This window comes from Stegastes partitus, unplaced genomic scaffold (assembly GCF_000690725.1).
Source record: "Stegastes partitus isolate 25-593 unplaced genomic scaffold, Stegastes_partitus-1.0.2 Scaffold189, whole genome shotgun sequence".
In the NCBI taxonomy this organism is placed as follows: Eukaryota; Metazoa; Chordata; class Actinopteri; family Pomacentridae; genus Stegastes; species Stegastes partitus.
Genome location: NW_007577920.1, coordinates 474,086 through 502,039, shown reverse-complemented (window position 1 = coordinate 502,039; position 27,954 = coordinate 474,086). Strand labels below are relative to the sequence as shown.

At 40.1% G+C, this 27,954-nt stretch overlaps 2 protein-coding genes across 3 annotated transcripts; one reads left to right on the top strand and one right to left on the bottom strand.

The window, feature by feature from the left end:
• Positions 1-236: 236 nt before the first annotated feature.
• On the bottom strand, positions 237-23,845 carry cc2d1a (coiled-coil and C2 domain containing 1A). Of its 2 annotated transcripts, XM_008280291.1 has the most exons (28): positions 20,652-20,789; positions 19,724-19,793; positions 19,475-19,613; positions 19,245-19,351; positions 18,574-18,819; positions 18,145-18,454; positions 17,448-17,557; positions 17,263-17,335; positions 15,509-15,604; positions 15,274-15,401; positions 14,497-14,569; positions 14,288-14,421; positions 13,826-13,913; positions 13,606-13,682; positions 13,337-13,432; positions 12,567-12,689; positions 12,256-12,314; positions 11,434-11,550; positions 9,671-9,744; positions 9,527-9,585; positions 9,282-9,433; positions 8,737-8,827; positions 8,505-8,660; positions 5,890-6,021; positions 5,651-5,777; positions 3,845-3,921; positions 3,686-3,733; positions 237-3,576 (listed from the first exon to the last, which is right to left on the bottom strand). In XM_008280291.1, the coding sequence occupies exons 2-28, from the start codon at positions 19,778-19,780 to the stop codon at positions 3,544-3,546; spliced, it is 2,982 nt and encodes a 993-aa protein (XP_008278513.1). In that variant the 5' UTR covers positions 19,781-19,793; positions 20,652-20,789; the 3' UTR covers positions 237-3,543. The 2 variants fall into 2 exon arrangements, with proteins under 2 accessions (XP_008278513.1, XP_008278514.1); XM_008280292.1 differs by lacking the exons at positions 19,724-19,793; positions 20,652-20,789 and adding an exon at positions 23,833-23,845 and having other exon boundaries at positions 19,475-19,510.
• LOC103356216 (nucleolin 2-like) lies at positions 20,909-27,385 on the top strand. Its single transcript, XM_008280293.1, has 8 exons — positions 20,909-20,927; positions 21,410-21,447; positions 21,658-21,764; positions 22,274-23,076; positions 23,597-24,128; positions 24,695-24,834; positions 25,140-25,241; positions 27,119-27,385. The coding sequence occupies exons 2-8, from the start codon at positions 21,414-21,416 to the stop codon at positions 27,195-27,197; spliced, it is 1,797 nt and encodes a 598-aa protein (XP_008278515.1). The 5' UTR covers positions 20,909-20,927; positions 21,410-21,413; the 3' UTR covers positions 27,198-27,385.
• Positions 27,386-27,954: the final 569 nt, after the last annotated feature.

The window sequence follows — 27,954 nt, the reverse complement described above, 5'->3', positions numbered from 1 at the left end:
GAAATGGTGTAGAGTTATATCTAAGTCATTTTAACTTATGAAGGGATCATTTTCCTTGAAGAAAACTACTAAGTATGTAGCATCGATGCACAACGATTAGTTTTTAGGGGTTAAATTAGCAACCACAAAGGGACTTTAGGTAAGTTTTTTTCTGAGCTGTCCAAAGATGTTCCATTCAAATACTGAAAATCTGTTCAGGGCTGCATATTTAAAGTTCAAAGACGTCACAAACTCCCTGCTGTTTTAACATTTTATTCATATCAACACCAACCTCATACATCAGGTAGTAAAGCCTGAACAATCAGGCCTTCATACATTCCCGCTCTGAGCTTCACCAATCATCATGACTTACACTTAAAAATAGAGACAGAGCATAATATGCCGTATATTTACCATATATAAATATTACATTTATACTGATTGCCCTTACATGACTCGACGGATTAAAAAAAAAAAAAAAGTCAACAATAGATGAATACATGTACTCCAGCTGATCAGGAGGATGGTATGAACAACAATGATAAACAATCCACCAGTTCAGATCAATAACAACACATGAGGAGAAGAGACAGAAAAATTTAAAAACAGAAAGAGTGAGAAGGAGTGTGTGTGTGTGTGTGTGTGTTTTATATGCGAGAAAGGAGTGTGAGTCACCAGCAGGACAAACTTTAACAATATGTCCCTCTGCCGGGTCCTGACCATCCAGCTACCACACTGAATGCTGATGAGCTTGTTGCCACGACAACAGGACAGCCTCAGAGGCCACGAGGTTATTTGAGGAGTGGGGTGATGTGGCAGGAGTGTGTTTGTGTGTTTGGGGCGACGAAAAAAAAAGGGGGTGCTGCGCAGATGCCCTTTTTGTTTGGGCTAAAACGTGCAGCTGCTACACAGAGTCACATCAGAGCTACACTATCACCATTTTTTTTTCCCTTGACCATGCCAGTGGTTTTGCACATTTTTTAGCCCAACTCAGACTCACTTTCCATTACAGTTAGTCTTTCTGGTGCTGTGTGTAGTTTAGTTTTTTTTTAAAAACATCTGGCATGATTTATATATTAATTTAGGTTGTTTTTCAAGCAAAACACCAAATGTTTTGTTCGTTTCAGCCGTTAAACTGCGAGCATATCGACTTGTGGGAGAGTAAACTGAATATCTCAGGGTTTTAGACTGTTGGCTGGACAAAACAAACAAATCTGGAGAGCTTGCTTTGGGTTTTAGAAAACTGTGTTGCATTAAACAGAAAATAATTGGAGGATTACTCAGTAATCAGTTGCTGCCTCAGTTTTTTTTTTTTTGTACAATTTCAGGCAGCCTTTGGGCTACATTCACTTCTGTGCAATATGAAAACCATTAGCGGACCCTTGAAAATTGCTTAAGCTGTGTAATCCACTGAGTCACCATTACTGTTCGTCAAAGTTACATTATTTAAATCTTTCTTAATGCAGAGCTTTTCAAATAAATCTGTATTTAAACTGCACCACTGCATAAAATGCGCCACGATGACAAACATTAATGGAGATTTGTTTGGCTCAAACTCAAAGTTTGAAGAGTCTGGAAAGTGACATGGAAATTAATGTAAACCAGAAAAGTACATCCAAAGATCTGAAATTGTGTTGCATTGAAATCCCTTCGATAAAGTTTGCAAGTAGATTGCTGTAGTCCTTTAACTGTGTTAAACCTAAAAAGTTTCAATGCCATAGAAAGCAGACGTTTATCTATCTGTCCTTCCACCAAAAATATCAGGTGACCAGAAGGACCAAAATATGTACAAAGACTCAGAAGATATCCTCTCTTGATTTAGAAAAAAAAAAAAAAAAAGAAAGTGGGGGAAGGAGCGTCACATAAAATCACCACAGACGATGGAGGGCCAACTTTAACCAGGATTATTTGCTAATGGAGTGAGGCAGCGGGTGGATTAATGCGAACACGCGATTATCTCGTGTGTCACGTGACCAAAAAAACTATTAGTGGAGAAATCATCAACACCGAAGAATTAAAACATACAGTAAGGCTCATTTAAAGTAGTCTGCTCATCCCTGCTGGATGCAATCGACGTGGATCCCACAGAATGTGCTGTCAGGTTGTCGAGCACACAGAGGAAACATCTGTCTACGGCGTTAACTAGAGCACAGAATGCATGGTGGCAGTGTGATGCTTTAGTCACGTTAAGTGTTGTTGTGGCAAATGATTAATTCCTGTGTGTTTGTCAGCTGGAAACTACATGTTGTGAAGTTTCACTGGTTGTGTCTCTATTTTGTCCCCTTGACTTCATTCAGTAGTGTGTAATGTAGAGAGGAAGACTATGACAGGGACGTCTGTGGGGGAACAGAAATAGAAATGAGCAATTACCTCGCCATACTGACACATATTGGGTTGCCATCCTGTGGGCAGACTTTTCAGCCTCCACTGTGCTGCTACTGGAGAGCTCAGCGGGACAGAGTCTGTTTTTGTGAAAGTGAGTTCACCAAACTCTGTGGAGAGAAAAAAAAAAAAAAAAAAGCAGCACACTGACGCAGCAGCTGTTAATTATTTTCTAATCGACAGCACAATGGACTTAATATTGTTTAGGAGTTAAAATAAATTCCGAGTGGGACGACCTATTACTAGACAGTCTGAATAATCTCTGCAGAGGAATTAGTATGACGAAAGTGAAGATGAGGAAAACAACAAAGAGAAAACAGCTGATGAAGAAGAAGGAGCAGCAATCCCTCAGCAAAGCTAAGCTTCTACCACATTCATGGCACGCTATTAACACCACCTCTTCCCAGCCCCCAAAGGCGACTCTACGTCTGATCTAGTCGTCTCCTTGGCGACATAAACACTAATCCCTCATTATGGGATGTAGGCTGCGACACCCTGAAGCCCCCTTTTTTTTTATTCCCATATCACAGCACTCCAAACGGAGCAGATTACTGTAATCTGGGAACACTGGAGCAGACAGATTAGATTAAGCTCATTACACACATAAAATACGGGAAAAAGGGTTAAAAACACCTCAGTCCGCTGGTTAAATACACCTCAGAGCGCGCACACACATGCACACACACATTTTTTTGGTCATCTTTGGACACCAAAAGACTGTCAGCTGGTGTAAAATGTAAAACATTGACGATACCTTCACCAACACTTCTCAAAGGAAGTTGGGAATCAAGAAAACCATTAACAGAACACATGTAAAGTCCGGAAAGCCGTACTTTAGAAGCACTTTTCTGTAGTGTCTGATTTGTTTAAGTGCAAATAAATCTACATCTCCCTTAGCTCTTTATACATTTGAATGCTTTCTTGAATTTCTGCGTCCCTTACAGTTGTTTGTTTACGTATTGTGGCAGGTGACTGACCACATGTGACACAAGTTATAAGAGCGACTGACGGATTTAGTTGGCTGGTTCATGCAGTTGTCTTGGACATTTTGCAGGACAGAATCATGCTGAAGGTGAATGCTGTTCCACTGTAGTGTTTGTATATGAGTGTGTATTAGAGAGAGACAGAGAGAGAGAGAGATAACAGTGCTCCAGCCAAGTCTCAAACTTCCTTATTCTCCTCTCATCCACTGCGTTTCCTTTTCAGCGACTCCAGCTAAAGCAGAGAAAACAAGTGTAGACATATTATAGTCTGTATTTTTTTATTCACGCTAAGATTACACAACTGTTTTATATTGACTGCTGCTATTCATAGTCACCCTTACCTCACTCTCTACCATCTTCAGCCTGCCCAGTGCATCCTTTGCAGCCTCCTATACAAAGAGGGTGACAACCTTTCACAATAAGATACACACAAACACAAACACACAAGTGTTTGCATTCAATAGTCTATATTCATCAGTCAGCCCTGACTCTAGACTCACCCTGTTGCCTTGGCTGGAGTATTTTTTCACAGACTCAGAAAGCCCTTGGACGAACCGCTGCAGCACATTTTCATACTCTGCACAGGTGGTGGAGGGAAATGTCGGTTACATGCTTTAAGGCTTGAGACATACAGGATAATTATATAACGTAAACCAGAGATCGGCTGATATGGCTTTTTAACGGCCAATTTTAAATATTTCTCATCAAGAAAGACTGATAGCTGATATCTGGAACCAATACACATTAAACGTTTGATATTAACAGCATGTCAGAGCAGGGAACCCGTCATTTGTAACTAGATTGCTTCATTAATAATGATTACTATGACTGAATATGCACAATATAAACAGGAATGATGATGTCAGAGCGTCACGTGACACTGGGATGCTCTCCTCTGGTTGAGATCGATTAACTGAGACTGAACAGTTTGTCTCCTCTTTTCCTCCAATTACATCCGCTACTCTTCTGTTTAGTCAATATTTCGCTGTTTTATCACTTTTATTGCCCACTAAGACCCTAATCTTATTGTCCAGACACTGTTTCGGGGTAATCTGTGGCTGCCTTAACTTAGTCCTAGCTGTTAGTGTAGCCTTAGTCACTGTAAATGACTTGACGGTTGCGCTTCTTATTCAGTTTCTGTAGGTAGAGAGACGAGTCCATCAGCTACAGCAAATTACTAGTCTTCCTTAAGACCAGTAACGAAATAAATAAATAAATCAGATACATGATTTGAAAAATGGATCACCTACATTGTTTAAATTAAGAAGGAAAGCACCTCATGCAGCTGAGTTTCAGAAGACATCAGATGACAAGTTGCATCACTAACACGTCTTTCCAGTTAACAGTGGAAACACGGTGCTCATGTTACAGGAACTCCAGATAGCATTAGCCACAGACCTGAGATCAAACCTTTAAGTGAGAACCTTAGCATAGCGCTGTGAGTGAAATAAGATGCATTGACACCAACAAGTGAATGACTTTGGCATTTTCAGCATTACTGGGAAACTGGCTGTGCTTGTGTACGATTGTGGTGTTTCTTACAGCTTCAGCAGTATCTGCTGTTACAAGGGTACTTCGGAAAGTTCTTGGCTTCACCAGAAAATGTCAAAGGAGAAAGACTGGTTTTGCATTATTTTTCAACATAGCCTCCTTTAACTTCAATGCACTTGGTTCTAACGTACCTCAACAGCACACATGACTTCCTTCCTTTTCGCACCAAAACACAGAAGCCATCACCTTGCCGACAGATGCCTCAACTTCTTGGGAGACGTGTTTCCATTGTTTGCTTTGATTCAGGATCAAAGTGTTGAACCCATGTCTCATCCTGGGTCATAAATCTCATGGGGAAATTTGCTGGATTGGCCTGAAAGTGAGCTGAAAGTTTCCTTGAAATTTCCATTTTCTTCAATTTCTGGTCTGGTGTCAAGGTTGGAAGTAAATGAGAGTGCTGTAAGGCTTTATAGTATACAGTTATGTCCTAAAATGGGAGTTATGCGCCTTGTTTCCAGGTGAGGCTAAGAACTTTTTTAAGCACCCTCATGTCCTCGTAACACAGCTAATTTACTGGAGCTGCTCCATTTTGCAAATACACTCGTCTGTATTCAGTAGCTTTCAGTACTGATCGGCTGCTACTCATGACAGTCATGGACGGCTGCATCAGAGCCAAAGCAGCGCATTTAATGTGTTTTTTGGTAATCGGTTAGTAAAAATAACGAGACTGAAAATTTTAAAAACGCAGCACATTGGCCCTGATAGTCAGTCGACCCCTAATGTAGTCACTCATGTATATTCTCTGTTTGTGTTACCTGTGAGCAGAGCAGGGGAGCCTCGTTCCAGCTGTGCTTTCTGCCACTGCAGTCTGTGTGTGACCTCTTTGTATTGATGGATGAGGTCAGGCGGAGGATCCCGCCGGTTCTTTCGGTACTCTGCCAACTGAGAGAGAAGCGCGATGAGTGACGAGACCTTCACACCTTTGGGCTGTTACAAACATTACAGAAATGGATGTTGTTGACAGGCCAAGACCACACAAACATGCAGGACTCACCTTTCTTTCCAGCCGCTCCTTGTCATAGTTGAGGAGGCTGAAGCTGTGGAGTTTGTACTGTGGAGGAGAGTTGTTGGGGTGACTGCTCCTGCTGCTCGCTTCTTGTCTGGGTTTAGAGCGAGGAGATGGAGCCTGATTCAAACAAACAAACAGACAGATTCTTCACTGCACTGGCACTATTAATCCATAAGCTACATGCTCTTCAGTAACCAGGTTCCAGTTGGTTACAGTTAGCTGATTTCTTTTTAAATATTTGTTTTGGGCAATTTGTGCCTTTACAGATAAGGAAAGTGAAGCGAGACACGACATATAAGAAGAGATAGCAGGTGAGTGATATGTAGTACATGCCTGACCGGCTGGGATTTGTACTGGGACTTCCTGCTGAGGTGTGCCGCCCAGTCAGCTGATTCAAGACTGAAGAGTTTTTTATGTGTCACATGAAAAGTGACTGTTCTCCAGGCTGTGCAATAACACTAATACATAGGTCAGATCTTTAGAAAAACAATAGAAAATTTTTAAAAAGCCAGTGTGCACTGATATTTTACTAACAATGAGGAACCTGGTTTCTGTAATTAAGGTAGGAGGTTAGAGTTACGTCACATGCCCAAGTAGATATCGCATGACACATACAGATTTCTTTGTCATGTATACGCATAACCATAAGAGATGTTAACGTGTACATGTGCATGGAGAAACCCAAGAAGTTGTCTCTGGAGGAAACAATTCTAAACATGCTGAAAAGTGGATCGTATTCAAAGATAAATTTCATGATGAATGAAACAGCTAATGCCTTTATTTGCAGGTGAATTGTCAACAAAGACAACAAAATGCATGGAAAGGGAGGGAAAGGGCTTCCAACTAGATTTTGCTTTACACAGGTGTATGGGACAATCGACTTGTGTACTCTGGTTTTTGTGTAACCAGGTTACTGCAGTGCATGTTGATGTGTTATCTGATTCCTTCCGTAACCAGGTTTCTTCCAGTAATTCGTTTAGCTAAGTGCATGTAAATGCAGTGAAGTCGATGGTGCTAGCTTTTGTAACACCTTCATTTATAAGCTGCGCAAAGGAGCTGCAGGATGACGCCAAATCATCCTGGTTAAAAGGCTGGTTTAAGCTCAAAACCAGCAAGTTTATATTCCTAACACATCTGCTGTCCCACGTCAAGTTTCCATCCAAACGGAGCGCATATTCTAAACAACTTGCAGAAAGTCAGTAACAGACAATGAGGAAGCAAGTGCACTGCCATTATGGGAATGCTAGAAATTGGTTCATCATGATAAACTGTTGGTGATCCTCATTCTCAAGTCAGGTCAGAAGATATGGGCATATCAAGCTGATGTAAGTAAATGAGGTGAAATGAAAATCTGCTGGAAATATAGGATTTAAATGTGTATTGTTTGTAATAAACACAAATGATCATGTATTCATTGGAGGAATGATGTTTAAACAGGACATATTCTCATTTCTCGCTCAATGTTTTTCTTAAACAAGTTTTTTTTCTGATTGGTATAAGCACCACCTCATCTTTTTGCTGGTGTGAAAATTTCAAACAAAGATAGCACAGCTTTAATATTCTGTTGTCAACAAACAATTCGAAAATATCTCTCTGCACCATTAGTTATTTGAGTGGTGGAGTAGATTGAAAGCCTATAATACCAATCAAGCAGGCTCACGTACTGCATAAAATTACTAAGCAGACTGTAGTTTGTGCCTGGAGCAGATGACTATACAGAAATCTGTGATGAGCTGATGTCAGCTTGTCGCAAAAGTCAAAAAAATGTTGAAAACCATGTATTTAGATCTGTATGAAGGTTGAGCTTTTGTCTTCCAGGATTACTTTTACAAACCCATATGCTCCAGCCATACTAATTTTTTGAAACTTTGGCCAAATTTAATATAAATATCTGATATTGTAGCATTATATCTATGACAAGAAATAGTATAAATATATTCTCTTCAAGCAAGATGATTCACATTTGTCACTGATTCATTCGCTAAGCCTTTTTCTATTGAGTGTTGTCACATTGTGTTTTCACTAATAAATCAACCTTTCCCTTTACTTTAGTCAGTAAAGAGATAAAAGGAAGGAAATTCATATAGAAAGACTTGAATGTCATTTGGATAGAGATGTACGCGTTCCATCTTTCTTCAAAAGGCATTCACGGTGTTACTCCAAGCTGAACTAATAAGAAATGTAGCTGCGTGAATACAAATGTCTGCCAATTGATTATGTGCCAAGAGATTAGACTACTACCACCTGGCAAAGGAGAATTTAAGGGAGAAGTTCAAATCTTGTCCACTTTCAAGCCTCTGCACATCTGGCCAACCGGTGGGTGAGGTGGGTATATTTTTGTTGTCAGTTCCAAGATGGATGTGGTTTCAGGCACTGTTTTTCTGATCCAACAAGCACTTTGTCTCTAAAACTCCTTGAAACTTGTGTTCTGACACACACGACTTTCCAATTTTCGAGATAGCATGTTGGCTCTGTGTTTTGCACAGTTGACTTCACACTATAAGGATCTATGTAGTGACCTGGAGTTTTCTGATGACATTCTAAGTTCTAACAGTGCTCAAAAACAAATGCAGGTCAGGATAATCGATAACTCTACTCACTCTTTCCTTTTGTCTCTCCGGAGGCGAAAGCGGCGAGACCGGCTCAAGAACCAACCACTTCTCAGTCATCGGCTGCAGATCGACTCCTGACAGCGGCTCTCTGATCTTTACTCTCACCTCCAACTTGCCACCTGTAGCTTTACGTCCATCCATCACCTACAAAAAACACGTGCACTGTTCTAAAGATGTGCTGCATATGCGAGTATATGCATTACATCTGATGAGCACTCACCTCTATGATCTCTCTAAAGTCACAGTGGTTTTCCAGAGCCTCTAGCTTCAGCTGAGCAGTGCCCACTACCTTGTCTGTCTTAAACAGGCCTCTGTGAACACATACAGACACGACAGTTACAGCGCAAGTTAATTTAAGCTAAGCTAAGTTTAGGAAAATTAGGAAATTCTTGTGTCACATATAGTGCAGTGCCGAAAAAGTAGAAAAGCAATGAGATTTAAGTTCAATACATTACTAAAATGACACAAGAAAGCCAAAATATGGCTACAATAGATAAGTAAAAAGTAATGCTGGCAAAACACACGATAATGAAATATTGAACCTGAAAAATGAGATGAAATTGAAAATGAAACATTGTATATTACACTGACAATGTTGTGCATGAAACGGAAATATTGCAAATGTGATCAGAATGTTGCAAATAAATATGAAATGTTACACATGATCATGAAATATCGCTCGTGACAAATTACTACATTGTAGAAGTACACCATGTGGATAAACATGGAAACATGGATGTGCCTTATGTTGCAGCCGTGTTTTACCCTTTGTGTGTGATCTCAAACTTGATGCCTTTGGATTGGACAACTCGTTTAAAGCCTCTGTGGCCCCGGTTGATGTTGAGTTTGAACTGCTCTTTAAACTCTGGACTGTTGGTGCTCTTCACTGTGCTGGTTTTGTCCCTCTGAGCCTCCTCCTACTCACACACATACACACACATAATGAATTCATTAAAACATACCTATATATCCAAAGAGGGAAACATCTGCAATCACTGCAAGATTCTTACCGCGCTAGGAAAAGGAAACTCAAACTTCACACTGGCATCCAGATCATTAGGTGAGACACCTGTAATGAAAGCAGTAGGTGTGAGTGCACACAGATGTGACGGATTACTGCCGGGCACTTTTGAAGATGCAGAAGCCTTCAGTACCTGAGGGAGCCGGCAGGTTGATGCCTCGGATGATGTACAGCACCAGGTCATTAAGTGTCAGGTTCTGGTAGATCCTACGGAGCAAAAAAACAGGACTGATGACCGTTCAGAACCGGCATTACAGGTGACAGACAGCATCACTGGGAGCTAAACAACTCAAACTGTGGAGTGAGTCACTGCCAGAGTCACCTAGCTGTTAGCTTGATATGATACTGGAGCAGAGCCAGAGTGAGTCACTCTGACTCATCTACCACTCCAGTCGGGTAAAGCAATCCTTTTTATGTCGCTGTAATTTGTTTTCAGAATTAAATAACTGATGCATGTTTAGAGAATTAAATCTAAAGGACAAGCTTCACAGAGTCTGATAAACATTGTTTTAAATCACAATAAAGCGGACGGTCTAACGGACCAATGGTACGGTGACTGATGGATGGGTTTTCTATGTTGGGGTGGGCAGACATATTACCAGAAGACTGCTAAAAAAAGTTTCATTTACTATATTGTAGGAATCCTCTGAATGAATAGATTCCATCATGTGCTAAACACCCTGCTGCTGATTACACTAAAGCAAGATGCAACCTTCTGAACCCCAAAACCCACTGGCAGGTTTGAAAATCATGTTGTCTTAAAAAAGCTGCTTGTCACTGTCAGAAATTGTAAAAACGAGAATGAATCAATTTTCCATGAACTAATCATATGTTGTGCCACTCCATTGGCAAAATTGACCAACTTAACCTTAAAACCATAATATTTCAGGAAGGCTGCTGTATTCTATGTGTCTAATTTAAAAGAGCATCAAAAATAGGTCGTTTGCACTAATCTGATTCTGTAGAAAACTAAAAATTCTGAGTGCCATGATAGAACAGATAAGCTATTAATGTCTCAGCTGTGACCAACAGTCAAATAATAAAAATCCAGTGACTATTTGACTGAACTGGGTTATCTGCAGGCTGTGTTCACACAGAGTTGATAGGAGAGAAGGATGGAAAATGTAAGTTGTGAAATAATTACAGCATGTAGAGCCACTACTGTCTTTCAGTATTGCTAACACATGTGAGCACTTGGAAAATGTTGTACATGTGGATTCTCTTATTTTTTTTCAATTTTTGTAAAATAAATAATCAAAGAAATGCAACTGATATTTTTTTTTCTTTTTTATGATTTATGATTGTTTTACCTGTGTAACACTGAATAAAAAGTATTTTAAGCTGTGCTGTTTTTATAGAGGTGCAGGATTTTATACTGCAGTGAAAAATGAGCTCTTGACAGGCACAAAAAATGCCAAGAAACAGCTTGGAATCCAGAGGGTTTTACACTTAATGTGTTGATATTTGCAAAGTTTTTAAAAATGTAGTTGCCTATCATCTTGAAAGGTACCCAAAATATCTAAGAATATCTGAGTTATGAACTGAGTCCAACATTTTACAGTGAAATAAACTAAAACAGCTGTCAGTGCTCTCTGACCTGATAATGGCTTTACCATCATCCAACAACTGTCAAAATATTTCACTAACAGCCATAAATGTCAGCCTGTGGGTGATGCCAGAGGAAAAGTCAGGAGATCACCAAAGTATGATTCATCCTCAGGGAAAAATGTTTGAAAAAAAAAAAAAAAAAGTGAAGGCAATCCATCCAACAGGGATATTTTAGTCTGCACCAAAGTGTAAAGCTGACACACCAACTGACTGACATTGCCTTCAAATATACTATTATATAATATCTGTTATGAATTGAAAACTATATTCTGTGAGGTTGCTGCTGACTTGACAGAGTTGAAGGTCCTCTCCTCTGTGCGGCACTTGGGAACCGGGTGACCCTTGGCGTGGGCATTCTTCAGGATGTCTATGCTCTTCATGCACTCTTCAATTAGTTTCTCAAACCTTTGGAGAGGCAGAGATGGAGCTGAAACACAACACGACTCACATCGTGGTCTCACAGGATGGTCGGATTCCTGAAATACCACAATCTGATCCCTGAACAGACAGCTAACTGCTTGTTCACTCTTGAGTAAAACAAACACACGTATTACTTCATTTTTAACATGAGGACTAAACAAGAAAATTACAGGCATCATCAATAAAAAAATGAAATCTTTCTTGTATAGGCACTATTATTTTTCAAAGCACAAGTGAAGAAAAAGCAGTACAGACTCTTCAGGGATGATGACAAAAGGTAACGTGTTACAGTCATATGTATGTGCAAATTTGCGAAAAAAATATCTGTGAGGAAAACATGCAAAATATTCAGTGTGACATGAAAGGTTCGCCACATACAGTATGCTAATGAGGTACTCTATGGAAAATAAACAGTTAATTAAATAATATATTAATTTAATGGGTGACAACATGTCTTTGGGCTTTTGACTGACATTTAGTCCATCATTTTGCAAATTTAGCAATCAGTTAGCAGATCTAGAAGCTGTAATATTTTGAACCTATGATCTTTTCGTGGCAAGAAAAACAACAATACTGTGACTTGAGTTACAGTTAAAGAAATGAGCAGGTTTTTAATTCCATCATGGCGGCAAATAACCAATAACAAATGAAATATATATGAGCAAACAGGCAAATAAAAACATGTCTTACTTTAAAGCTTCAGCCACGCTGCCCAGTTGTGTGAACTGTTGAGAGCAGCTCAGACATTTCTGTTGATTCAGATACAAAATAAAGGAGGGTGTGGGTAAGAAAACATACATAAGACGAGGACAATAATATATACAATTTGAAGCTTTTCTGTTTAAAAAGCTGCATGACCAGGAAAGTGATGAGCAATCTTTAAAGCCAAGAACATCATAATAACACCAGGATGTAAGCTGGTCACTGATACACAGAAATTTTGGAGGTGCACTTTAAGGTAAAATGTACTTCAAAAAGGGAAGGGAAAGGTGTGGTTTAACCTCGTGCTGCTTTCGTAAAAGATCCATGAGGCCACGGTACTGCTCGCTGGAGCGAGGGGAGACAGGAGAGGTGCGGGAGCGAGACAGGGAGTAATCCTCCTCGCCTACTGGAGTGCTTGGAATCTGTTGGGAAGAAGAACGTGGTGAGAAACAAAGAGCACGCACAGGGAAAAGGAGAAATGTTCTCTCTAAACTAAGGTGAAAAACAAGTGGGCACTCAGAGAACGAGTATGAATTCAATTAAAAGTTGAATTGATTTACAACACAGTTTTTAAAACCCCTGATCGAGCTCGCGCCAAAATCTAATCACTCTGTTTCCAATCTGTCAGTCTAGAAATGAATATCTGTTTCCACGCTTGTGTGATATCCTGCTGACAGACAATAAGACAAAATAACAGAGGCACAGGCATAATATTCTTGGTAATTACACTGCGGGACTGAGTCATAGAGAAATAAATGAGTTATGTAAGCAAAGTTAAACAAAAGTGAGGCAAAGTGAATGAAAATCATATGGGATAAGTGGCATTCGTATGAAATAAAAACAGCGAAATGAAGCTGAAAATAAGCACGCGCACAAGTACAGACATGAACACACAGAGGGTGAGACCAGGTGTTTATTTCACCCCATGTTTCTTCATCGACTTCTATTTCAGTCACATTTTCTGTTAACACACCTCACACATTCAGGTGCAGCTGTGACAACCTGCTCAACACACACATATACAAGCATCTGCACATCACTGATTTGCACAAGAAAAGATTTCTATAACCTTGGTGATATCAACAGGTAGGCCAGACTTGGCAGCAGAGATCATGGGGTCCAGTCCCTTGGCGTGTCTGAGGTGCTGCGCTGCTCCCGTCATGTCCTACAAAACAACGGAGCAGCAACAGATGCATTAATGAAACACATTCAAGATTCGAACAAAACAGCTGTGCTTGAAAACATCCACAAAAAATAAAAAGATGGCAGGGAACCAATCTACAGCAAACAAAAAAAGAAAGAAGTGGAAAAAAAGAAAAAAAAAACTCCACAGCTTACCTTCATCTGCTTAGAGCGCAGCGCTGCACGCAAAAAAGCCTGTCGCCTTAGCAACAGGAAATCCACTTGCTGCTGGGCTACAAAGATAATTAAGAGAAAAAGAAGTAAAAGTATGTCTTGTGTAACACTCAAACTGTTTGTATGACACATTTGGTATGTGTAGGCAGGCTAGTGTGTACGTGCATTCCCCTTCTCAGAGAAACCCACACGGCGAATGCACCTTTAGGTCCCAGTTTTGGAGCCGAGGAGCCTCCGGGGGCCTGAGGAGCCGGAGACTTTGCTTTCTGGACAGGTGGACGCACCGCAGGCTGCAGAAGATGGAAAATGGCAAATGGAATGAACATACGGACAGATTTCAAGGTACAATATTGTCCAGTCACGCAGGTGCAGCTTGAGAAATCCATCAGTTGGATTTAACATTTCAAACTAACTTAACAGCTACGTTTTTAATATATTTAAATGGCTTACATGGCTACCTCATTAATTTACTTAATTACAATTGGAAAGAGGTGCAGTGCAGAAAATGGAACTGACTAAACAACCTGCCACAGAAGCTGCAGAGGCTGGTGGCAGATAATAAAGGATTTTTTAGTTTGGTCCAAAGGCAATCAGTTCTTTTTTTTTTTTTGGCTGCAGAGAAACAATCTGACCATTTGGCACTGCTTTTATTATTTGTTCTTACCTTGGCAGCCTCTCTTTGTCCATCCTCGTCTTCATCTTCTGCGTCTGCATCCTGATTTGCTATTTTCATGGCCGTTTCCAGGACACCCATGAAGTTCTGCTGACCCCCCTCTGAGCCCTGAAGTGGCGGACAGCCTAGAAGAGCAACACACACGTGAAACCATCGTCCTAGAAGCAAAATCCCGACACATACCTCGATTCAAATGTTACCTGGTGGCACAGGGAGATCAGACAGGCTGACAGGTCGGCCGGCTTTGTGAGCTCTGATGGCATCCTGGTATTGCTGTGGTAAAAAAAAAGAGGAAATTATTGATAATTCTGTTTTCAGTTTTACATCCTCAGACATTCTTACACTTTTATATGTGATTTTCTTCTTTTGCAAGACCTGCAAAATATATTCTGAAATATAAACTTCTGCTTTGTAAATCAGAAGAAATCATAGGTTATTTGCAAGCATGCGGCCTCCCCAGTTATTCATTTGCACTCAGACACAAACACAAAGTGGCTGTCCTGCAGACAAAGATTAAACGAACAAACAAAACCCAGAGATAATACAAAAGCGTAACTCCCACATGGAAATCAAAGTCATCAACATGTTTTCACTGCAACAAAAAACAATTTATACATGCATTTTCCTGTATATTGTGGTCGTGTTGGTTAGATCGACTTAAAATCTTTCTCACAATGTCTTTTAACAATCCTGAGGGAGCAACACAGACTGTAATGTAGGTTACTGCAGTAGGTCAAATGAGCAATAGTAACAGTTACAGTCAAGAAACAGAGGATACTTCCAAGTCAAAATAAAATGAGTCATACCAGTTATTCAGGGAAATAAGACAAACAGAGCCAAACTGCAGCACAGTGCCAGGAATGTGCATGACAAATAGTTGTATTTTTGGTTTAGAGTCACTAAGTATGAGGTATTTTGGGAAAAAAAAGAGCACTTTGAAAACCATCTGCACAATATTTTAAGGTTATGGTGTGCACCTTCACAATCCGCTGGTGCATGCGAGCCTTGCGATCATCTCCTTTGCTCTTGGCTCCCTCTGCTGCCGACTTGTATATGTCCATCCGCTGCTGCAGGGCTTCTGCCAAACTGGTGGGAGCAGGCAGGTCTTTGCAAAGAGACAGCAGACACATACTTCACTTTAAAAAAAAAAAAAAAATCACTTGTACTATACTAACTAGTGCAAAGGAAGGATCAGGGCTTCTGAAGTCTTACCAGCAGCGGCGACTTGGTTGGGTGCAGGAGCCGCAGGAGCAGCAGATTTGGATGAGGACTGAGGAGGAGGTGCACGATGCTCTGCTACTACTTCTCCTGCAGGTGATCAGACAGCAGCGCAAGGGTGGACATAGTTTACTGTTACAACCTTATTATTTAGTCAGAAACAAATGCATATGTCTCTAAAAACATCACCTGTTTAAAGTCACCCCATTGGAAGAGACTTACTTTTTATAATTCATCCTATTTATGGTGCAAGGTTCTAGTGGGAAGTCTTTCCAAGTTCAGTATGTATTTGCCCTGGTCTGATAAACAGTAGCTTTAAATGTAAGACGAGTGGTTACGTACTGTTGCAGCTCTTATGTACTTCTGATGTACTGATGAGCCTGATTGCATGATGATTATCTACAATCAAGGAACCTGTTTTTATCCTCATATTTTGCCAGTTGTTCAGGCCACTGTCAAACTCCCAGATATTTCAGGACCAAAAGACTTCATTGTCAGTATCACGTTGGAGGTTAAACAGAAATAAATAACTTTAAGGGCAGTCTGTAATCTAGTTAGAGTTGGAGAAGGAATCACGCACATGCAAGACTGTCAAATCTGCATTAAAATCGGCATATCTGTGCTGGAGTAACAAAATGTGTTCAAGTATTATGGTCCAAGCAGATCAGTGCAGTTTGCCCGCATCACACAAATTTTCATGGAGTCAGTTTAAGCGTGACCATCCAAATCAAGTTATTTGTTTAGTACAATACAGTGGTTAATAGTATGAACAAGTAGTGTAGTACAGTGCTGATTTGTGGTGTCGAGAATGTCATATATCATCGGATACACAGGTTAACGGTAATAGGCAAAGAGAGACTGCATAGAAGAGATAAAGTTAATGAAACAATAAGAGAAAGAATAGGAGTGGAAGTGAGTTTAAAGATTATGTGTTTGCTACTCTTAGTTATTCTTTGCCTGTGTGCAAATGTCTGTCTTGTACAGTTTCATAATCTCTGAATACAATTTAGCTGCACTGGCAAAAGATAAGGCCAGTAAGAGAATGAGCCACAACTGAGCAGGACTCAGTCTAAGATACCTGTGGAACCAGTGTGTGGCGTGATTATCAAGCAACATTCCTGTTGTAGTAAAGATGTGTTTGGACACACAACTGGAATAACAAGATCTGGATTACACTGGGTCAGAATAGCTTGATAAGCATTTAATGTCTTAATGACGTTGGGTCATTTGAATTTATGGGCATTTGGTTTATAAATCGGCCCTTCATCCCAAACCCAACTGGCAGGTTTGAATAAATTCCAGGATATTTCAGCTGGACCGTGCAGGCCATGCTCACACAGAGCAGACAGAAAACAAGTTGGAAAAAAAAAAGAAATGTAAATAGTAAAATATCTCTAGTACGTAGAGCCAGCATTTTTTCAGTATTGATAACAACTGTGGGCACTTGGAAAAATGTTGTACATATTAGTCCAGGTTTTTAACATTAAATAATCAAGAAATCACCTGTTGTTTTTTCTTTTTTTAATGATTAATGGCTTTATATATGTCATACCACATAGAAGACATTTTTGAGTTCTCTTTACGTCTACCCATGGTTGTGCTGTTTCCACGGAGGTACAGGACTTTATATTACAGTGAAAATGGTGGTGGTTGGAGTTCATAGGGTTAAAGTAAATTGATTCCACTCAGTGTGGGAGTAAATGTCAAAAACTTAAGGTACAGCATTCCTTTAACACAGTTACACTGACCAGGAGGAGGAGGAAGTGAGCTCAGGTGTACTGGTTCATCTCGGTCCAGCGCCTCCAGCAGCCCGTCGAGCTTCTACATAAATGGAGGACAACATTATTAGAAGAGACTTTCTTTGACAAATGTTACACAAGAACTATACTCAATCAGATTTATTGAGGGATCAAACTGACATCAGTTGCGTTACCTTGGCAATGAGGTAGTGCTGTTTGGCCTGCATAATGTCACCGCTCTGTTTGGCGTGTATGGCAGCCATCTTATACTCCCTCTGTCTGGACATCACTGCTTGTTTCAGCTCTGAAAGAAGAGACGACATAATGCGGGTTTGTTTGTGTGTCAAAAATAGAAAACAAAACAACAAATAACTTTGACATTTAGGGATGTGACTTTTGGCAGAGACATTTGAATGCGACTGTTTGTGCATTAATGATATTTGTTGTCAAACATCCACTTAATGAATTATTAAGTTTGTTTGTATACTGCAAAATACACATGCTTGTTAATTACAAACATTAACAGAAACGTATAAAATTTGTTATGTAATCAGCAGTTCGAAGCCCTACAATGCATTCATTCGAATATAGAAAAGACAACAACTGTAAATTCCAGCTTCCATGTAGGGGAGAAAAGAGGACAATTAATCAACTCATGTATTATTCAACTAATCTTTTGAGCAATTTTTTCTAACGGAATAAATAACCTGATCAATAAAAATAAAAAAATCTGTGAGTAACAAGTGATAATCTGACGAAATTTATGACTCCATCTGATGAAATGAATTTATGGTGTTTCTTAGAGCGGATCACTATCACCATATCTTTACTTTTATGGATCTGGTACACAGTCCAGAGAAGTAAATTCTGTTTCATCATCCGTGAGTTCACCTGAGTGCTGTCCATCAGGCTGGCTGGGGGTGAGGGGAGAGATAGCAGGCGTTTCTGGGGTGATTGCAGCAGCAGGTTTTTGGGGTGGAGTCAGATGCTGTGGCTTAGTGTTCGGAGCTGCTGCCGCCGCCTCCCTCAGAGGTTTCTGGTTGGTGGGAGGGGAGGGGATCAGCTCTGGCAGTTCTCGTTCCTTAACTGGTTCAGACTCGGCTGTGACGTTTGACTTTCCTCCGAGAGCAACAGGGGGAGGCATCTCCTCCTCATTGACTGGCTTTCCTTTCTTGGCAGATGTTAACATGGACTGTAACGTCTAGAGGTGGAGAAAACCAAAGTCATGAAAACACAGTATGTTTTGAATAATTAAGCAACATTTAAAGAATGAGGTGGTATGTATGAGGTGCTTCCCCCCACTTCTCTTCTGAACTTTACCTTCAATCCACGGTCATATCTTCGCACTTTGCTTGTTTCGCCTGCAGACTTGGCATTAGATATGGCTGTCTTATACATTTCAATGCGTTCCAACAAGCGGGACTCCAACCCAGTTGCACCACTGGGAGCAGCTGGAGGGGAAGGGTGCGATGCGACGCTTCTTTTAGGAGCTGTCGGTGTGACGGCAGGAGGCGTTGGAGCAGGAGTATCTTGCTCATCATCCTCCAAAACTTCATTCAGTTCTGCCTATGGATGGAGACAAAAATATATATAGTTCAGAGATAAGTCCAGACATTTAAAGCAATTCAATAATGTAGAATAAAAGAAATCAGGGCTTCAAGTGAAAATATTTTTTTATCATAGCTTAATCTGTCAATTATGTTTCAGTTAATTATTTTGTCTGTAAAATGGCAATAATATTGTTATCACAAATTCTGAAACCTCTAAAACGACCCCCTCAAGTCACCTTTCCAGTCCAACCAAAACTTAAGAACCTGATGATTTTCACTATATCATTAAATATGTTAAAGAAAAGCAGGAAATGTTCACACTGGAGAAGTTAAGAACAGTTAAATGCGTGGCTAAAGCTGACAATTTATTCCCTGCAAACGAACCAATCCATCTGATAGTAGTTTCATGTCTAAAAGGTATTAAAAGTGTGTGTGCGTTACCAGCAGATCTTCATCATCATCCAAGTCTTCGTCCACCATTTCATCATCATCCAGGTCTTTCATACAGAGAGCTGCCATTCGCTCAATTTCAGCCATGGCAACAGGAGCTAAACATTAACAAATAATGACATGCAGCACTATATTATCAAGAATACTAAATATGATATAATATAGGTGAGAAAAACTGTAGTTCACTGCAACAGAAAATTAGTGACTCTCGTCTTCCTCACCTCGCCCTTCACCTTTCTTCCCTTGTGATCTCCCCCCTCCACCTCCTCCCACCAGATTAAGCAGCTCTGCCTCCAGCTCGTCATCATTTCCATCGTCATCCATCCCTCCATCCGGGGACAGGTCGAGGAGCAGCCCCATCTGAGACACAGATAGACAGATAGGATGGAAGCTGCTGAATCATACCTGTTGTTGACATTCTAACAGAAGAAATCATTACAGATCTTATTATCAGATATGACAAGTATTACCTGTTTGGCCCGTGCTGCCCCTTGACCCCGAGGAGGGGGGTTCCGACTGCGACTCATGGGCTTTCAATGCCTATTAAAATAACCAAGCCAATGAAAAATAGAGAAAGAAGAAGGGCGTGTGAGGTTAGGTAATTGACAGCATTCAATTCTAGTGCATCTCAATCAAAACTGACTTCAATACGAGCCAAGGTGTAGCTTCAGGGACGCAGGGGATACGTCCTCCCTCACAGAGACATGAGAGAAGCAAAGGACTTTTTTCTTTGGAAAGTCACTTTTACGACAGGGATGGGTCTTTTTTCAGCATATGTTATAAACAAAAATCTTGCTGAAATGTATATGAACAATTCAATTACAGGGAGTTCTACATTAAATAAAGTAAATAAATGTATAATTGCACATTTAAAGAGGTTACTTGCACAAGCACAGACGGACGAGAACACAAGAATTAGTCATTCCTTTATGCGTGCCAAATGAGCAGGGATCATAATAAACTGGAAAAGTCAATCTACAGAGAATAAACATTGGAAAGCAACACTAAACACTCCCTGCATTATGTTCAATTCTATTTTGAATGCTCACCTGGTAAGTGAGTTTGCCTTTACAGAAAAAAAAAGACTTTTCCTCTACAAGTTGACACAGAAAATGCAGAAATTAATGCAAAACAATTCACCAGAATATAGAAAATTGAGTGTTAAGACAGTCAGAATATCTTGGGGGAGGACCCCCAGACCTCTGTCTAATGTGGGGTCTTCCCTTAATGTTCAAACGAAACCTGCACCCACGAATACCAGCCACTTTGTGCACTTTGGTGTGATAAACCACACGATTTTAACTGTTTTGTATGGAGTTAGCTTCTGAGCTCATGTTAGCTTACAGCTAGTTCGATATGTAACACAATTGTTAGTGAATGTTCAGGGAGGCTCTTTACCTTGACAGTTTCACGGACCGGGATGTTACAGCTCGTCGGGTCGCTTAATTAGGTCGAATAAAGCTCAGAGACAACAGGGGGAAACACGGAGCAGATATACAGAAAGACACAGGTGTGTTTTAGCGATTACTTCGAGCTATCAAAACAAGAACGGTAAGCTGTGGAATTTACTTCCTACATTGCGTCTCCAATGGCAACGCGCTTTACGGCTGGACGAAACACGCCCCTTACTGACGTAAAGCGGCGACGTTATATCTCCAGTAGAGCTCTGTTCAGGTGGGTGTGTTATATCTGGGGGGAAAAAAATGAAATTACATTGTTTTTTCACAGTTTGTAAGTTTCTAATTTGTATAAATCAATTATTAAATCTCAGTAGGGAAGTTTATTGAGCACACCTGTCATATCCATTACTTTTTCTTTGAGTACGTTGAGCTTAAATTTGTTAGCTAACTAATAATAAAAACATTTAATGTGCTATTAAACATTTGCTGGTATTGTAGACTGTCCAAATATTATGACTGATGATATGTTAGTGCTTTGACAAAGCTGTTTTTTGAAACTTTCATGCCAGTAAAGCCCTTTGAAATGACTAGTGCTTTGAGATAAATGTCTTAAACAGTAAGTTGGCTATAAGCGAACCATGAATATGCAACCATAACAATGAGAAACAGTATTTTTGGTAGCTTTAGGTTACATTTCTCACATGTCCTGTGGCTCTGTCTTTCATTAAATTGACTTCTTGTCATTCTTTTGTGAAGTGAGATGGCCAAAGGGAAAGCAAAGAACAGCAACGGAGGTAAAAAATAGATGCTATTATGACAAAATAAGGGCTAACTTAGCTGCTAAATGCAAATTATCAGGATTTTTTTTTTTAACAACTCATAAACTTAGCAATTTAGTTTCATTTTACTGTAATTTAAGTGTTTACTTAAACAGCATCAGGTAAAGTGTTTACCTGCTGTAATGATTCCCTTTTAAATAATCAAATTGATCCCTCTGTTTTAAGAGGACTTCGTTCCACCCCAGCCTCCATCACTCAGGTCAAGAAAGAGGGAATGTCCAAGTGATCACATTTCCCTGACTGATGATGTTCAAGCTACTGTCCATCAACAGGTAGTGTAGGTGTATGACACAGAACTCATATTTACATTGTATCAAGCTTGCAAATAGTCTTGTTTTCTGTCTTTGAGAATAAGTTGAAGTTCTTATTTTTCCTGTTATGGTTAGAAAAGGGTTAAATTTAGCCAACTATGCACAAAACGTTTTTGAGCCAGTCCGCTAGTGGCAAACTCCCAGCTATTGAAAAAATGTACGCCTCACTAGGTGTGGCTTTAAAGGACAGTAGTCAAACAGGATGGCCTGTTCACTGACACTCCTTATGGACTATAAAAGCCCATCCTAAATGAGAAGAGAAAACAAGCACAAGATATTGACTTGCTGGAGGGGGGTTTGGGCTGTAACCAGGCACTTGAATTTTCCTAACTCCAAAATTTGCCATCTAAGAAAGTGTTTCAGAGAGCATGGTGCAACAAATGATCTGCCACAGGATGCTTTGGATGGTCTGCATGTCCAAAATATTGCTTACTGACACATTTCACAGGCAATTCTTTTTTCAATTTCAGGACACTGAAGGAAATAATACAGCAGTTGTTTCCTCACCGCCACAGTCACCTCCGCATGAATGTGCTATGATTACAAATCAACAAGATCAGGGAGCTAAACAGTCAGATCTCACAAAACCAGATGACTCCATCGTCAAAAAACACACAGAAGCACCAAATGAAGCAGCCAATATTTACTTAACAAATATGGCAGTTACAGGGCAGGAAGAAGAAAAAGAACCCAAGAATGATTCTCATCTAGAGGGCTTTAGAGTAGATACTGAGCCTGATATTAACCACAGTGGAAAGAACAAGGAAGAAGAAGCTTCAGAGGAGGGTAACAGATCAACATATCAAGCATGTACTGATCAACTCCTCTTGTCAATCACCGAAGAGGATGACGGATCCAGTGCAGCTGCTTTGGAGAAGGAATTGGGGGCAAAGGCGAGCTCTAATTTAGAAAGAAATCAAGAAACCGACCACAGCAAACCCAGCACTGTGTGCACAAATGATGTCAAGGAACTCACAAAGGAGTCGGCAGCAGGTTTACCAGCCAAAAAGAAGCGAAGGATGGGTATGTGCGGTCTAACAGAGAGGGAGAGGAGTCAATTTTTACTGACTCAGAAGCGTGAAAGTGGGCCGAATGGAATGGAAAGAGCTGAGAAACAGATTTGTAATAACACAAGTCACCCTTTGGCTCTGGCAGAGAATAAGTCTTCACCCACTTTACCTCCTTCACCTGTGTCCATCGCAGCAGAATGTATCACAGAACAGAGCGAGACGGAGCTGCAGCTTCAGTCCAGTCACTGCGGAGGAGATGACAGGTCAGGATCGTGTCATACATTTTGTAGATTCATCTGTATTTTATCATGACAACAAGCACAGCGGAAAGACGTGTTATGTGTGACGCAGCTACTGTTACATTATTTATATTTCCTTTATGTCTACTTGACCAAATTTTAAAGTGTCGCTCATTCAAAACAAAGTTTACCTATGTGATCTTTATTGGTTTGACAAACATGAGTTGTTGTAAAAGTTTGAGAGTTAATTTTAGATTGTTTTAGCTTCAAGACTTAATAAAATAAAGTGCAAATGAAGGTTAATATTTTCCTCCTGGCAACTCTCTTTCATAGGTTCACTTGAAGTCAACAACATCCTGCTGTGATAGATGGAGTTTTAATGTATTCAGTGACACTGTTTCAGTAAAAACTGTCACATTTAATATGAAAAAACTGAAATTACTCCAAAAAATTAGATGTGTGAAACTGATGCTTTACTACAGTAACAGGGGCAAAAGTCATTCTCTGCCTCCTTCTTTAACATTAATATTGTTTTCTGACACAGCGCAGAAACAAAAGTCCTCATCGCTGCCACTGTCTCAGATGGGACCGGTTCTGTGTGTGATCCAGGCTGCTCAGAGGTAAGAAGTTGTGAGGCTGAAGGAGGCACAGTGCCTGGTCCAGAACAAACTGGTAACCCAGAGTCAGATCCACTTCCAGAGAAAGAAGATGGGGAGTGTTTGGAGAACAAGGAGCTGAAAGAGCTTAAGGGAAGTACTGCTGAGGTTGTGGCTGAAATACCTCAAAAACAAAGGAAAGAGGAGGAGGAGGAGGGCTCAGCTGAAGTCAACTATAGTTCTGCCATCACTTTTTCCACAAAAGAGGAGAGTGAAAACAGGGATGCCATCGAGGCTACCCTTCTGCAGGTGAATAGTGTGACCATGATAAGAGATGAGAAGAAGGAAGCGACAACTGGTGAAGCAGTGGGTGGTGATGGAGCTGAAGAAGCAGAAACCCAGTCAGGAGGATTAAACTGTGGCTCTGTGGAGCTCCGTGAGGCTGCAGTGACACACAGTGTCTCAGAGAGGAACGACAACGTGAGTGGAGACACTAACTTAATAACAGAGCAGCTCGTTGAGTTTTTGTTGAGATATCTTAGTTAAAATTAGGGGTTATTTTGTCATTGTGTTAAGGAAAATTTGCCCTAAAGTGTCCTTCAGTCACTGCTCAGATGTTACTTTCCTTGCAACTATGCAGTTTACTGTGTTTTGCAAATTATATCATCCATTTGCAATGTAATACTGTGCAGCGTTTGTAACAAGATGCTAATAATTCACCAGCAACAGAAGTAGTCAGTTAGTGCTAAAACCATTAAACAATTAGATGATTAATTGTGTTGCAGTTTAAGTTATTTATTCAAGGAAAATATCAAATATTTGCTGGTTTAACTCTCAAATGTGAGGATTTGCTGCTTTTTAATTATTTATTTCTTTGCAAATTAAAGATTTCGGGTTGTGGACTGCTCATTAAGCAAAAGGAATAATTTCACAACATTATCTTGTGCTCTTTGAACTTGTGATTATGTGATTGTGTTCTGACATTATTTAGACAGTTGTTTAACTGTGTACATTTTAAATTGTTAATCCATTTTTTCTGCTCACAGTGTGATCCTGATGATAAACCTGCTGCTGGTTCTCCTGCAGTGAGCACTGAGAACACTCAGAACAGAGACACTGCTGACCCGTTTGGATCTGGATGCCTGGATTACGTGTCGGACTCGCAGCTGAACACCATTATTCTGATGTATGAAAGTAGGAAAGGAGGTTAAATACCACACGAAATCTGACAGTGTTGGCTTTGTAGTCACTATTAGATATGAAGCAAAACCTCATCTGACACTTCAAAGGTTGTAAACAAGAAATAGTATTTTATTTAAGCAAATATCCGATGAACATGCTGTATAGTCAGATGTCACATTGTTTGTTTTCTTTCCTGTTCTCAGTGCCTGTTTCACTTTGATCCTTAAGAAGACAATTTTAACATAGAAGATGTCCTTAGAGGTTACAAGGTTGAGCACCTCTTATATGTTTTACTTTCTCTCCATTCAGTGACGAGAAGATGATGGAGAAAGAGGAGTCTGATTCCTCAGAATGCCTTGAAGATGCCTCAGATCTGATCTGTGGACTCATCAGAGAACTCTCTGCTCTAAAGTTAGTAGATTCATTTCTCCTTTACTGACCTATTTTTTTCTTTTGTCATTCTTTCCCTACCTTCATCTGTATTCACCTCCTCCTTCTCTATCTGCTCAAAGCTGAACTTTTGACTTCCACTGCCATTGGTCAGTTCATCTTCCTCACACTCACCTCTGTGCTCTGATTGGCTGGTCAGCTCTGCTGTAGATCTTAGGCTCATCCCTTTACTCTATTCGGTGCCTCCTTGTCTCCTCCGTCTGCCTGTGTGTGACCCAGACATTGATCTCAGTGCTCCAAGGATGCCCCAGTTCGTTTTTCTATCTTTGAGGACCACTTTTGGTTAAGAACTATTGTTTTGGGAACACTGGAGGACTTTTAGAGCTATTTGAGGGCTAGGACTTAAGTATCAGGTGGACTGTTTATCACCATTTCTGACCTCATGTTCAGCCTAGATTACCTGCTATTGTTAGAGCTTTACAGATCCAGTCTTAGACCTCCAAATTACAAGTTAAACTCGAGATGGTACAATTATCACAGAAGTGCCCAGAGCAGTGGACTTTCTGCTTTAGTTTTTTTCTTAATTCAAAGTATTGTTAACCTTACAGCAAGTTCAGTTTTGATTTTGTTTACATGTCTCCTTATGAGGTCATGTGAGGTGGCTCCTGATGGCTCTGTCTGGCATTATCATTGTAGTAACATCCAGTAGTGGGTGATGTGTCATTGTTTTCCAGCGTTTTACTGTCTGCATGTCTGAGATTAGAGAGATTATTATATGTGAAATTTCTCCTTGTGTGTGTGGAGCTACCTGATTTCAAAATTTGTTCAGATTTTAAAAGTCCTGTAATGTGAACCAGGCCTTAGGTTGAGGTTGAGTTAGACTTGGTTAAGAAGGATCAGAAAAATAAGATTTCATTCATTGTACAGTGTCTAGTTTTCTGTACACATGACAAATACCCTCTTGAATCTAGTCACTTGGCTATCCAAGTGGCCTGGGTCGCATTTTAAAAAATCTGATCTGTGTTGTTCAGACTGTCATGAAAAGATCATACAGGTCACATAGGGGCAAAAAAAAAAAAAAATCAGTTTTGGGTCACATTAACCCGCTATCTGAACGTAGCTTTAGTTATGATGATCAAGGTTAGAGTGCAGGACTATGAAAGGCATCATGTCAGTGAGTGTGTGCTGAGAGAAAGTCCATGCCTTAAATCAAGTTGAAATGAAATGGGTTTGTCCATCTACACATTCATTAGCTACACACACTTTGTCCTGGACCTGAAAGGCAGAGTACACCCTTGACAGGTCACTAGGTCAGCAGAGGGTAAACACAAAGAGACAAACAATCATGCACAGTTACTATCACACCAAAGGGGTGTGCGAATTGGAATCACCATATCACGCATGTCTGTGGATTTTGGGAAGAAGCTGGAAAAAAATCATGCAAGCACAGGGAGGCACTTAACAGCTGAGGTGACAGTGCAAACCACTGCATCACCTCGCTGTAGGCAAAAAATCTATACAGCAACAAATCTGAAAAAACAAAAAAATATGCAGACAAGAGAGAGGCTGAGATTTATCTGATCTCTGATGCGGCCAGCAATTACAATATGAAAAAAAAAAATCAGACGAATGTGCTGGCAAAATGTTGTCACAGGTTTGGATCAGAAAGAATTAAATGCAAGAATAAAGGATTTAGGAAGTTGCTTTGATAAATCTCTGCTGTGCTTCTAAAAGTGCAGAAAATTGAATCATACACTTCCCTTCATGTTTGCCATACATTCCCCTCTGTCATTTACCTATTCTTAACTTTTACCTCCCTCCCACATGCTGTCAAAATAAAAATAAGCTATTCAGGTGCTCACAAATCTGAAAACACACACTTGTCCCTTTTCTTCCAGTCGGAGGGTCATGGCTACTCATCGAGAGCTGGAGAACCTGCGTCGAGGCAGCAAAGGTTCAAGGAGCCCCATACGTTGAGGATGTGTTTCAAGTATTTGTCATCCTAATCTTGATCTGTTGACCCAAGGGTTCATGGGTAGAGAAGACACTTTTTTAGATATTTCACAAATACATTTTCACTCTTCACAGCTGGAGTGTTCCATTTAATTCCTTTGTTGTTGCAGTTCTCTCCAAATAAAGCTGTGTGGTGTTTGTTCAGTCAGTAATCTGAGTCTTCTGTGTCATTCCTGATTCAACCACTGATTAAAAAAAAAAAGGCTCAAAAATTCTGCCATATATATGAGTGATGAAAAAACACAAACACAGATTTGGTCAATTTAGATGTAACTTTAGAATATCCACACAAAAAACTTTCAACCATTTTTTTTTTCTTACACAAAGAATATTTAGAAGAGCCACATGGATCATAATGAAAATAAAACAGCATGCACCAAGAACTTGGATTTACTTGCACACCTCAGAACAAGACACTCATTTTAAAATTTTAAAACGCCGACATGGCCACATGATGTTTTCATGCCGCAGTGGAGTTATTTTTTTGATAACTGTACGTCGTATAATGGTACAATATGGTTATAATCCTTCAATGCATGGACAGGAAGTATGAAAATGGACATCAGTTGGCCATGTTTTAAAAGTGTGTACAACAAAAACATACATTTCTTTTTTTTTTCTCTCCTCCCAAACATAATATCCGGCAGTCGTTCTCTTTAAAGAGGCTCACGGGATCCGAACGGACGCAGGTAAAGCAAAAAGACCAGCTGCAAAACAAGCG